The 12,422-nt window shown below is 39.6% G+C and overlaps 1 protein-coding gene across 3 annotated transcripts in view; it reads right to left on the bottom strand.

Annotated features, from left to right (window-relative positions):
• SPAG16 (sperm associated antigen 16) overlaps positions 1 to 12,422 on the bottom strand; it is a 416,305-nt gene that overhangs the window by 141,348 nt on the left and 262,535 nt on the right. For all 3 annotated transcript variants that reach the window (XM_064515349.1, XM_026120033.2, XM_064515350.1), the window contains one exon: positions 6,780 to 6,906. In XM_064515349.1, coding sequence (XP_064371419.1) covers positions 6,780 to 6,906 — 127 coding nt within the window. The remainder of the gene's footprint in view (positions 1 to 6,779; positions 6,907 to 12,422) is intronic.

Here is a 12,422-nt window from a genome sequence, read left to right as displayed (position 1 = left end):
GACAGGAATATAGCCTGTTTTTCTCACTTCATTTCTAAATAATCAGGGACACAACCGAATGCCATTACATTGCACATTTCAACAGACCTTACTCCTTATATTGCTTGCTAGGAGCCACAAGTGCGTAAGTGTTTACTGAAATCTACAGCCAGATTTTTCCCCCAGCTAGGACTTAACATATTTTAAATTTATCTATTTATAGCTCTCTAATTACTACTAATATGCCAAGATAACCAGCGGCAACTGAAAATTGATCCACTGTAATTTTACAACTGATGAAATCCGATTCAATCAGTAGTGAATTAATATCCTCCTCTATTGCGCTGCTCCCTCATTGCCTGCCCCTCGCAAGTCTACAACACGCCAGCGTTGGTGATCCATCGCCAGGAGCTTTCAGCGTAGCTGCAAACCGCATGGTCCACTGCCTGGAATATGAATGTCCCTTCTTTATAATTACAGGCATGCGCTTCCCACGTGTTTCACACTGGGAAAAACTCCCCCAAAACGTATTGTTAGGATAGGAGGGACCGTCCCATGTAATACTAAAAAAATGGAGGAGAGAGCACCTTGAAGCAGAAGAGAAACATTGGTGAAAAGCATAAAATCTTGCAGAAGAGATGGGTGGCTGCAAAGGAGCGGCGGGAGGGAGGGAGGCAAGTGGTCGGGCCTGCTAGGACGTCAGTGAGCTTGGCAGAAAACAGGACTCTGAAGCCGGGGACAACTGTAGCGTGTTGGAGAAGGCACCTGAGGACCACGTTGACCATGGGAAAGGCACCAATGTGAGCTGGGAGCCAAAACTCACTCTAAGACTCACCGCAAGTTAAAACTGGGCCAAGCCTGCACTGCGAGAAGCCTTGGTGGGAGGGCGCAGAGGCGCTTCGAGCTGCGGGTGGAAATGCCAGCAGCCCTCCCAGGGAGAGGCGGCTGTGTGTAAACGCGACACGGCCGGCCTCAGAGGAGCCTGCGGCTCTCTGCTGTAGCCAACATCGTGATGAAAAGAAGGTGTTATTTTAATCAAACTACGGCGCTGCTCAGATAAAGCCATTTATAAATTTCACATGAATTAGGGGTCAAGCTGGAAATTAAACTACGGAACTGTCTCGTCTTCTCAAAGATTTCTCTTTGAAGTGAGTTAAGAAGGCAGCTTTTCGTCAGAGTGAAGACGAGGCATAGGAAGACAAGGTCTTAAAGGGCTTGCCTTCTGTTTGCAAAGGGACTCCGAAGTCCAATGGACAGGCCCCAGCATGTCAATGAACAGGAATAACTTAATAATATAAGCAATTCTAACCTCTTAAGAGCCACTAATTCACCTGGAGCTTTACAGAACAAGATAACTTGTCTGATCCGAAATGCTTCCAGTCTAATTTAAACCTAGTTTAATGGGGAAAAATGCCCATGAGATCAACTGATTACACAGTTTGTTAAACTTTGGATTTAATGGTTTGATTTGGGAACAGAGTCAGAGAAGCAAGAAGAAGGAGGGACAAGTCAGGAATGGAAAGCCAAATATAGAATGGGCTGAGTTACAATTCCACTTTGGGGTTATTCTTGGGACAGCAGCCAAATAGGTTTTGAAGGGTAATGGTTTTCCTGGCTGAGAGGAAGAAAACAAACAAAACAAGAACATAGAATATTTCCCTGCTTGCAGTTGGGTCAATTGACCCTAATTGCAAAGTTTATTTGAATTGGACTTTTTCATAAAAGTTGTTTTGGAGGAAAGTCAAATGTAGCATTTTTTAAAATGCCAGTAGGCACACCAGGCTTTTTCCAATCATTTTTCAAGATTAGAAAGAAAGCAAAGTATGTTTTTCCTTACTAATACTTTTGGTTTTGAAAAAACAGGCACTATGTCTCTATGAAAGTGTCCCAACCACATATAATACAAACCTCCAAGCGTATTACTTCTTGGAGGAAACACCATATTCATAGCTACTTATTCTTTATATCATATTTTACAGTGTCTCATAAATTCCTTTTCTTTTTAAGACAGGGAGTTTTAAAATACAAACCCATTATTTACGAATACATAGAACAAAATCAAGAATGCAAAATTTGTTACCACTTCATATAGGAACTGGACTTTTGCTTGCGTGTTCTGTATTTACTGCGCAGTGAATCAATCGCACTAAGAGATTCAAACTCTTCATGGAAGTCATCTTCAATGGTGACAACTTCAATCTCTGACCTATTTTTGAAGAGGCTTGACTTGAACCCGTCAAAGACTTTTTAAATGACCCATCCTGTATATCCACTCAGCTCTTGAATGCATTTCTTGTGGGTTCAAAGGTTTCAAATAAAACTGACAACCCCAATACTCCGAGGAAATTCTGATCGATAATTTTGCCCCTAAGGTGTTTACTCGGAAAGAAATCAACCAGATCAGGCCAAAAAATGTAAAGAGAACTGGATTAGATTTCAAAATAACTCCCTTTGTCTGCTCTGGGCCTGTCCCATATGCCTGATATTTAAACACACTGTGACACTTCTGAATTTGGCTAGTGAGTGTCTGCTCCATGAAGTCAGACGAACACAGGCATAAAAGCCCCCACCACAGATAGGCAGCATCCCTGCAAAGATCTGGGGTTCCCAAATACATTAAAACTACTGAAACCCTTTTAAATAGCCACTGTTCTTAAATGATCCATAGGCTTTAAATGTACATCTTTTTCATGACCCTGTTGCTGGCCATTCTTCTGAGGACCCCCCCATAAGCCTGTTCCCGGCAGCAGCACTATCACTTCTTAGCATCCCCATTTCCTTAAACAAAGCAAGCGAGCAGCCCTTCCCCGAGACAAAATGCGTTGCTTCCTAGGCTAAGTGGCCGAAGATATAAGCCGTTTTCAACCTTTGAAATTCTGCTATTTCTTTTCTAGCCACTCTGTGAATTTGGGAGTTGTGGGCCCAGACCATAGGCTCGTGCACAACTTTTGTTTGCCTTTGGAAGTCTTTCTGGCAGCACAAAATGCTAAGATGAACCACAAACCATATCCTGAGATTATTTTTCTTTTCCCCTGTACAGCTCTTAAACAAATCGATGGTAAAAAACATCATGAAAAGACAGTGCACATATCTGAAATGAATTTAGCCATAATGGCCACTATGTTAAAGCCCAGGAAGCAAGGAGTAAGTGGGTTAAGGTTACTCCCCTGGGCGCAGGGCAGGCAGGGAATGTTTGAGCAGCTTGACTTTCAGGGTAATGCAAAAATGCAGCAAAACCCAGGGTTTTGGACAACCTCGTGCCATCTTTTTTCCTTTTTCCATCAAGATTGTTGTGTACATTATTCACCAAGGACTACCACACTACTTCAGGGCTTTTAACTTTTGATTGTGCTGTTCAGCCTACAAATTACCATCAATGATAAAATTTGATGTACAGAACTAGAACTTACACCTGGTTGCTGTTCTGCTGAGCTGTCTTACTGCCACTTAAGCCATCTTTGACCCAAACAATAAAAAGCTTGACATGCTTGATGCCTTCCTGTTTGAATATCAGGGACATTACTTTGATAGTAGGGTAGGAATAGGATCGTTTGTGTTATATGCCAGCAGCCTGCTGCAAGAGGAATGTAGAAAAATAAAGTGCTTGTCTTAAATTGCTAAGCTGCATTGCAAAGGACATGATAAAGTCAGAAATATATCCTGGATAATTAAAAAAAAAAAAAAAAACTACAAGTAGTTGCATATCAGTGATCTGGAATGTCCAAAATAGACAACAATTACTCAACATCATCTCATATGCTTAGCATTTCACAGAATCAAACAGAAAAACAGAGCACTGTAGGAACCAAGAGCTATGGACGGGCTGAACTTTATTCATGTGAACAATATCACTAACGTGAATGGGATAGTTTGGTGAAGTACACATGCAAGTCTTTCCAAATGCTAGTCAGACACATTCCTTAGCGCGTGATTAGAGAACGCTGACTTCTAAACGACAGTGACGGCACAAGATCTTTAAAAACAAAATCTCCAGTTGGAGAACCTGGCATTTCAAAAATTGGAAAGCAGATGAGATAGCTACCAAATCAGCAAGTTTCAATCGTGTAGAATGAAAACTGTGAACACCTTTTTTTTTTTTTTTTTTTTTTTTTTTTTTTAGTATTTTAATATTCAGCATTTTATCTGTCAGAGAAAGAGCAAAGATTCACAGCTTGGCTCAAATGTTATCCAGACAAATTTGACTGGCCTCAAAAAATTACTCATCAGCATGTGGGAGATACAGTTGAATGGCAGATAGCTTATCAATGAGACAAATTAACCCAAGGCAGGTGAACCTGTACTCTTGGGGTCTCATGTTCTTTTACACCTCTCACATCTATCATTGGATAGACTTTGCAATTCATGAGTCAGGACGCTCACTCTGATGTGTCAGCAAGAAAATATTCTGGTGAAATGCCAGAATACACTTGTCTTTCTATGAAACTGGCATAAAGAGAAATAAATTCAACAGCTTATCTTGGCATGAGAACTATCAGCTTTACTGGCAAGAAATTCCTACCAATGAATTTCAGCCTCGCAAACATCCAACCTACTGGGAATCTGGCACAGTATTAAGATAATTCCAACCCAAATCCAACCCCTATTCAGTATTTCTTCCCAGAATGTTTGCAAAGAATCATAATCATCTAAATACGATTTGTTTTTCCATGTTCTCATTTCCCTATAAGCAACATACATTTTAGTTTTAAAAATTACTGTGAATGTGTCATAGATTTTTTGAACCATTCAGTCTGACCCTATGTTATCTAGAAAAAAAAGAAAAAAGTAATGTCATGTATTTTCAAAGTCTGAAGGCTGCGTTATAGCTTCAGCTTAGTAATTACAAAGATTTATGTTCCATTCTGCCCCAAATCCAAAGCTCATCGTCCATTCAACTTACACAGCTTTGACTTACAGTTCTCTGCATCCATTATCTTTAATAATAAAGAGCTGACTAAAGTTAATGATTGAAGAGCAAGATGTGATTAATAATATGAATCTAATTTATGAGAAAACAAACCAGGGTATGATTTTCATGTTTCATTAAAATTATCTTTAAATGTACTCCTTAATGCTAATTGATCTCACAGAGGTGAGAAAATATTCTGTTTCAAATTAATGGGAGAAAATCATTCATCTTCTTTCTAGAGGGAACATTTAATATCATTCAATATTTAGAGGGAGATAGCATCTTCACAGTGATTTTGCCACTTGAAGTGATACTTCAATATGGGCATGTATCTGAAATTTGCAAGATTTCCCACTGAATGGGGAAGCAATTCAGAATAAGAAATACAAAGCAAAATGCCATACACGATGTTCTGTTTTCGCTAAAGATCTTTTCTATCTTAGCAAAATTACCCACTGCTGAAAAATGGTAATGAGGAACTAAAATTGAGCAGGCTTTTGCCAAAAGTTTATCATAGAAAAACCCTTTTATATTTATTAATTTGCTTTGAACATAAGATTAACGGAGACACTTGGACGATAAACTTTCACGCAGAATTTATGGAAAACACCACAAAACAGAAGCTTATTTTTCCACCGAGTTTTCACTTCTGTTTGTATTTCAATACTTGTTCTCTTTCTGAATTATTCATATTTGGCTATCGAAAGTTCTTACAAACCAACACATTTAAGAATAATGAGTCTTGAGTGGCTTCATTTTAACTTGTTGTGCTTCATGCCCAAGATTATTATTAAAGGACCTTCTATTCAGTCCGTTTCTATGATCCATAAATAGAAATTGCCTAATGAGCATCTCAAATCCTTCACTGCCATTCTCATGTCAGTTTTTCTCATCCTGTGTTTGTATAGCTCTGCTGACAATGTCTATTAATACACAGCAACAGCTCTTTGCCTCCCTCCCATGAATACAGCCTACTCTATTCTGGGCTTGAATCTGGTACCTGTGCACTATTAGAGAAATGCAAAGGTGACCACAATACCAACTGAAATGGCAGCTGGAGAACCTCAAAAGTTGCCGAATGAGTTGCTCTATACCTCAACAGCAGTGATAACTATTGAATTTTCTGACGAGAGAGAGAAAAAATTCCTCTTCACTTGCTCTTGTATTCTGCTTGAATGGGATTTACATATTTGGCCTGTGAAGCAGCAGGGACAAATACAATCTGCAGTGTACTACCCTGTTAATGCTGAGCAATCCATCTATACCCATACTAAAGAAGGAACACAGAGAAGAACAGAGGAAGGGATGCAGAGTTTCTGACACCACCTAGAGTGATATGTTTTGGAGAAAACAATACATAATTCATGAGAAATCAGCAATGAGGTCTGGAGAGAATCCCTTCTAAAGGAAGAACACACACATTAGACCTCCCTGTTATTGCAGCTTGTGTTTCTCCTATGCCACGTTTCCTCATTTCTTTGTGCATAATCTAAGGCACATGCCAGCACGTACAGAAGGAGCCAGGGAAAACCTACCTGCAGCTGCTCTGTCCCTCAAACTGATTCAGCCCAATGTGCAGCAATGCAGTCTTCCAAATCCAGAGCACCAATTGCTAAACCCACCACTGCCAGACTAAGCCTACCTGTTTATTCAGTGATCTAGGTGTATATCCATTTGTTGCACTATGAGGACTCAAACATCTCAGAAGCTGAGGAAATGTTACACGGTGATACTTTTGGTTGGTGGATAATAGCTCAGTTAATATATCATTGCCAAATTACTCTTATTTTCTATTTCAATTTTATACTGGCTTCCATTTTTCTCTCACAATACACATCATTACCTTGCTTGAATTTCAGAGAGACACCAAAAAAACAGACTGCTTACTCACCATTCTGGTGTCCCAGAGGGATAAAGTCTTGTCAGCAGAGCTAGTGAGAACGGTGTTAGAGAATGGAAGAAACTCAGTGCTATTGACTGAATCCTTATGGCCACGCAGAGTGTGTCGGCATCTCCCACTACAAGAGAAAACAAAACCAGAAATATAGCACTTGACATTCAGGATAGTAAAAACAGGCAGGACGGGCTTAGGTAAAATATCAACAGATTTTACGTATCTTTCCTGCTTTTTTTTTTTTTTTTTTTTTTTTTTTAAGTCATGTAAGTATTACCCCTTCCTACACACTTTGTCTCTTAAAAAAAGAGAAGGGGGGGGGGAGGAAGACAGTGAAACACATTCGAACCTTACTGATATTCCAAAGACAGTGAAGGTCTACAAATAAGAAAAATGCAAAGCAGCCACTTCTCCGTTATTTGAAAGATGAGATACTTTTCATGGAGAGATGTGATTCAGATATGAAGTAGGTACCCTATACATTTGGAGACATAAGTCCATTCTCTTGTTGAAATGGCGCTACTTAAACCTCTGTCAACATCCTGAACTCAAAATGCTGAATAAAAACACTCCACTTGAAAGCCAGAGCAAGGCTGCAGGGTTTTTTCCTTTTTCAGTACTACAAAACTCCATTCACTGACGATGACATGGGGCCAGATTCATTGCACCCAGCTAGTGTTTACTCGCCAATAACGTGGGCTGGGGTAGAAAGGTAAAAAGGAATGGAGAAGTGGGGTGTAAAGGATGAAACTGAGGGAAGGACCAACAAGGAAAGCATCATTTTGCTGTCCTGCCTTCTCCTAGCTCATCAGCTATGCAGTAATACCCTGGAGGTTTTTGTTTTGTTTTCTTATCTTTTATGAGTTTATTTCTGAGACAACGCTGTTGATCTGCCCTAGTTCAGGGTCAGAATCTGTGAGGGATGGGACACAAGCTGGGAACCTCTTCCTCTTGGAAGTAACACAGACAACAGCCGCAGTTCTGCTACAGAGAGTCCATTTGCACCAAATGGGCCGAAGCTGGCGACATAGTCACGAGCTTATAAAAGCTTTTTGCCATCTGGTTTGTTTTCTGTGTGTGTGCCAGAGAAGCACATTCCCTGAACTGGAGTGCAGGAGAGCAGTGGGAAGACCCCAAGGACAACCCACAAGGAAAAGGAAGAAGGTAACAAAAAATCTGATTATCCAAACTAAAGACGAGGGCAAAGGCTTAACTTCTATGCAAGCACACCCAGCGGGGAGAGGGAGAGAAAGGAAAGGGTGTTCACCACCAGCTGTGGCTGTATAAAAGACTCGCATGTGCTGATATGTTTGAATCTCTAATTTCATTTGATATCTTATATGTGAAAGATCATCTAGCTTGCAGCGTTTGTACTATTATGCCCTGTGAGAACATACAGGTAAGTGCGTATACTATGGGAAAATCTCATTAAGGTAAAGGCAGTAGCAGTTCCATCCTCTTTGTTCAACTGGCTCAAATAGGAAAAAATAAAAATCAACAACCCATCATAAATTACCACAGTTTTCAGCGATAGCTCAGAATTTGATTCCTTGCTCAAGTGATTTCCATAGTAGAAATGCACCTCCCCTGAGCTGGCTGCCAAACATATCATTTGGGCTTGCAAATTAGGTTACCGGGTGGCTATTAACTGAGAATTTCCTACAGGATTTCATTAAAGAAGTTGCCAGCAGAGGAAATTAAAGATGTGATTTTTTTCCCCCCCTTCTGCCTGCATGTCAGCAGAGCTCTGGTGGGTTTTGCATTTAGAGAGCTGAAGATCAGACGCCGGCCGGGCGAGCTGGAGAGCTGTGATGGACACTCTCCCTGATCGCTGATCCAACAAAGCGAGATCTAAGGTCTGATTTAATCCCTTGCCCTTTCGCAGCCTGGAATGCGTGCGCTGCTCCGAGCTGAACACCCAGCTCGTCCCCACCGACGAGATAGCAGGAGGGAGATAAGTTGCTTTGGAGTAGAAATACTATCCAGGAAATATATTTCAAAGAATTACTAGATTCTACATGTATCATTTTGCAGAATCTATGTTTTTTGTATTTATAGATAATATGTTATACTATTTGGTATTATCTGTTATATAGAATACCTGTGTTATTTTATCACAAGGACTCATTTTAAACCATTCATAAAGTACTGTGGCTGTTAGAGCTCGGCACACAGTATATCTGATATTCACGATCGCTTGATATATGACAATAAAATAACTTCAATAGAATAACTTTTTGTTTCACAGCCTCATGGTAGTGTTCTACACCACAGAATATGCTTTTTTCATCTCGGATCATATACTTTTATTTGTGTATAGGTAGGCCATTTTTTAAAAATGACCAATAATTTTCGCCTGCTTGCTTCGTTCTGTAAAGAAATCTGACTTGAAGAAAGTCTTGAGCATTTTCTGATAATCAAAATCCTGCCAGATATTTTTGTGGACACGTTCTACTTGGTTTTGAAACATGAACAACTTTACATATCACAGTGTTCCACTAGAGGAAAAGGGGATATTTCCCTGTAATAACAGGACCTGCATATATGTTTTTCAAAGGCGTGAGAGAACAACATCCTCACCTGCTTATAGGGCTTTGGGGTAAAAGACCACAGGAAAAGGAAGGGGAAAAAAAGCAAAAAAGCGTATTTTGTTCATGAGTCCCTGACATAAGATATGGGCCATCCCAGGCAGACACGCTGCAAGAACAGGCTTGCAAGAGATTAATTAGGTGCCAAAGCTGGAAGGCCCACTCCGAATCCCTTAGCAAGGTGAAAATGGACTAAAGTGATGGACCATAGCAGCAGCAGAAGGGAAGGAAATGATTTGTACTTTTCCATCAAGAACATAAACACTCCGGCCCGCCACCGGTGCCTCGCTCTCTCCATACCACCTCCATATCACGGCATACCGACCAGCGAGATCTGGCTCTCGAGATTTAATTTACCCCTCTGGTAATCGACCAGCTGATATTTCTGAGAACCTCCAACTGCTACCCAAAATAAACTCGTCTTTTCTTCCAGCTGAGATATAATTTCAGCAAGTCCGTGTCTTGTATACAAGCCATCTTTCAGTCCCCCTCGAAGGGGAGCACTTTATATAGACGCTCTAGCTTCACAAAGAAGAATTTGATACAAAGAGTGGATCACCCTGTTTTTCATGGGAACTCTCAGTTCTACCCAACGGCTCAAGATGATCCACATTAGTATAAATCTAAGGCAACATCAGTATCTAATCTTTTTTGCTCTTTGTGAACATACACCTCATGGATATAAACTCTGAAAATTTTAGTTCAGGAAAGAGAGGGACTCATCCCATGAATAGCAGGTTAGGGATTTGTAGTACTCACGTTCCTTAAATTTCAAAAAAAGGTGGAGGACCTGAACATATGATGCCACGGTAGAAACACTGCTCAGTAATTCCGTATTTTGCAGGCTGCCCTCTGAACCGATTCCCAGACACTGGCTCCAAACCTCATCCTTTCCCCACGTTATCGCTATTTTTTCAAGGAAACACTTTAGTTAACACATTTTCTTGCCTCATGACCAATCATCCTCAATGTTCTTGTTTTCTCTACAAAGTCAATTTCCCTTCCCTTAAGTATAGATAAAGTAATGACGTGCTTCAATAAATCAGCCTCTATTTCACCTCAACAGGTTTGGATTTTTTCCTCAGCTGGTGCAAACAAACATGGACAGCCTGTCACATTTCTAAGAAACGCACCTCCATTGCAAACATTGGCACTTTAATTAATCATACCATTATCAATATCGCTAGCTCCATAGTAATGGAAAATTTCTACTTGCTAAATTTTTAGACTGGACTGCACTATTGAAATTCAAAGGTGCACTTTTGATAAAACTACCTCAAAAACACAAGATATGGGATGCTTCCACTTATGGCTTTCACTGAATATTAACAGACTGGCGTCTGCACTAATGCACAGTATCAGCCAGCCAATGCACTAGGTAGATATTTTGTCAACTGTGTAATAACAGAAAAGAAAATACAAATAGCGGATTTCGTCTGCTCTCGTATCTGCACAGAAGGTGTTTAAACTGAGTCCAAAGCAACAAGAATGGAGACTTGTGAGCTGCTCCTTCCTGATGGCAACATTTTACAAGTGCCTGGTACATATTTATTGCTAAAGGCTATGCAGGGTGCAAAGCACTGGAGAAGCCGCAGTGCTCCATACCAGCCTAATACTCATTTCCAAAGACACAACAAACCAGAGTGACATGTGAGATTACAGCTTGCAAATTGTTTTGCTATTTAAAAGGGTTTTAGGGGAAAAAAAAAACCACAGAAACAAAAATCATGTTTATTAGCAATTATAGGAAAATATGACACTCTGCCTTCTTAATTCTTTTACACATGTGGCTCCTATGCTCAGCTGGAATTGGAAAAGTAGGGTGCCACTGATAGCACTTTAATGATTATTTATTCATTGTTGCTTTATTGTAGTGCTATATTAGATCTCCTTTCTAGAATGGTAATTAAAAGCACTTCTTAAAACCAATCAAAATCAATGAGATTTTAAGCATGTGCTTCAAGTTAGGGCCTTTACCAGCCACCTTTTACCTGCCTTCCAAAGAAATACCTTAAACGCGCTACCCCTCACAAATTGTATTACCTTTTCCAACAACTACTTTCTCAAATCACCCCATGGAACGAACATTAAACCAAACCTTGTTTTTATAACTGTTGAATAACATTCTACTATGTGAACTGCAATTACCATTAAATAAAAAGTCCAGGGAAATTGTACCAGAAAGTCACCCGCTATGAACATACACATCGTGCTTCTCAGGAAGTTTTGTAAGGTCGCACAACGATCAGCCTCCGATCACTCTATAATGATAGAATTGTAACAGTTAAAAGGAAAATACTTTGAACAAAAACAAATCCTATCACTTTCCCATTACATGGCTTTATCTCCAAAATGTGTTTAAATTAGCCACAGAACTTTCCTAGCCAAGATCAATGGACAAGTATAGCAAATGGGCTGGCTTAAGACATTAAAATGCCAGCTTGTTTTATGCTGTTATAAATGCATCCTATCATGTCTTTACATTTTATGACCTCTATTTTATTTCTAGGTAGCTTCACACATGACACATCCAATTATTCATGTCAAGAATATAAAACTACCAGTATTTCAGTAAAAAGTGCCTACCATCATTTATGACAATGATTCTTTTTCTCGACCCATTATTTCACTAAATGTAACACATTTTATAAGATACTGACATGTGGGGACACCTTATATATAAAGTACATTTGTGTTTGAAAGGATATATGAAAGTATGATACTGTCAATATGAGCTAGTCAGTTATTACCTATCTTCAATAAAGTGAAGGTATCTTCAAATTCTGAATACCCATTTATGCCCCCTCTCTAATTAGTGACTTTGAAAATGAAGTGCTAAAGTATATGCTATTATTTTTGTGAAAACGTAGACATTTCTTCTCTGATACTTATAAATATTTAGGAAGAAAATATCAACTACATCTTTCTATGTGAAATTTATCCTAATATTCAGCACTCGTAGATGGTGAATTTTCACCATCTATTAGGAGTGCTCTGCAAACCAAGGAGCGATCCCCCGTTTGAAAGCAGCTTTGTGTAACTCGGGGTTTCT

This window comes from Dromaius novaehollandiae, chromosome 7 (genome assembly GCF_036370855.1).
Source record: "Dromaius novaehollandiae isolate bDroNov1 chromosome 7, bDroNov1.hap1, whole genome shotgun sequence".
In the NCBI taxonomy this organism is placed as follows: domain Eukaryota; kingdom Metazoa; phylum Chordata; class Aves; order Casuariiformes; family Dromaiidae; genus Dromaius; species Dromaius novaehollandiae.
The sequence above is the reverse complement of the archived record's forward strand: the minus strand, read 5'-3'. Positions and strand labels throughout refer to the sequence as shown.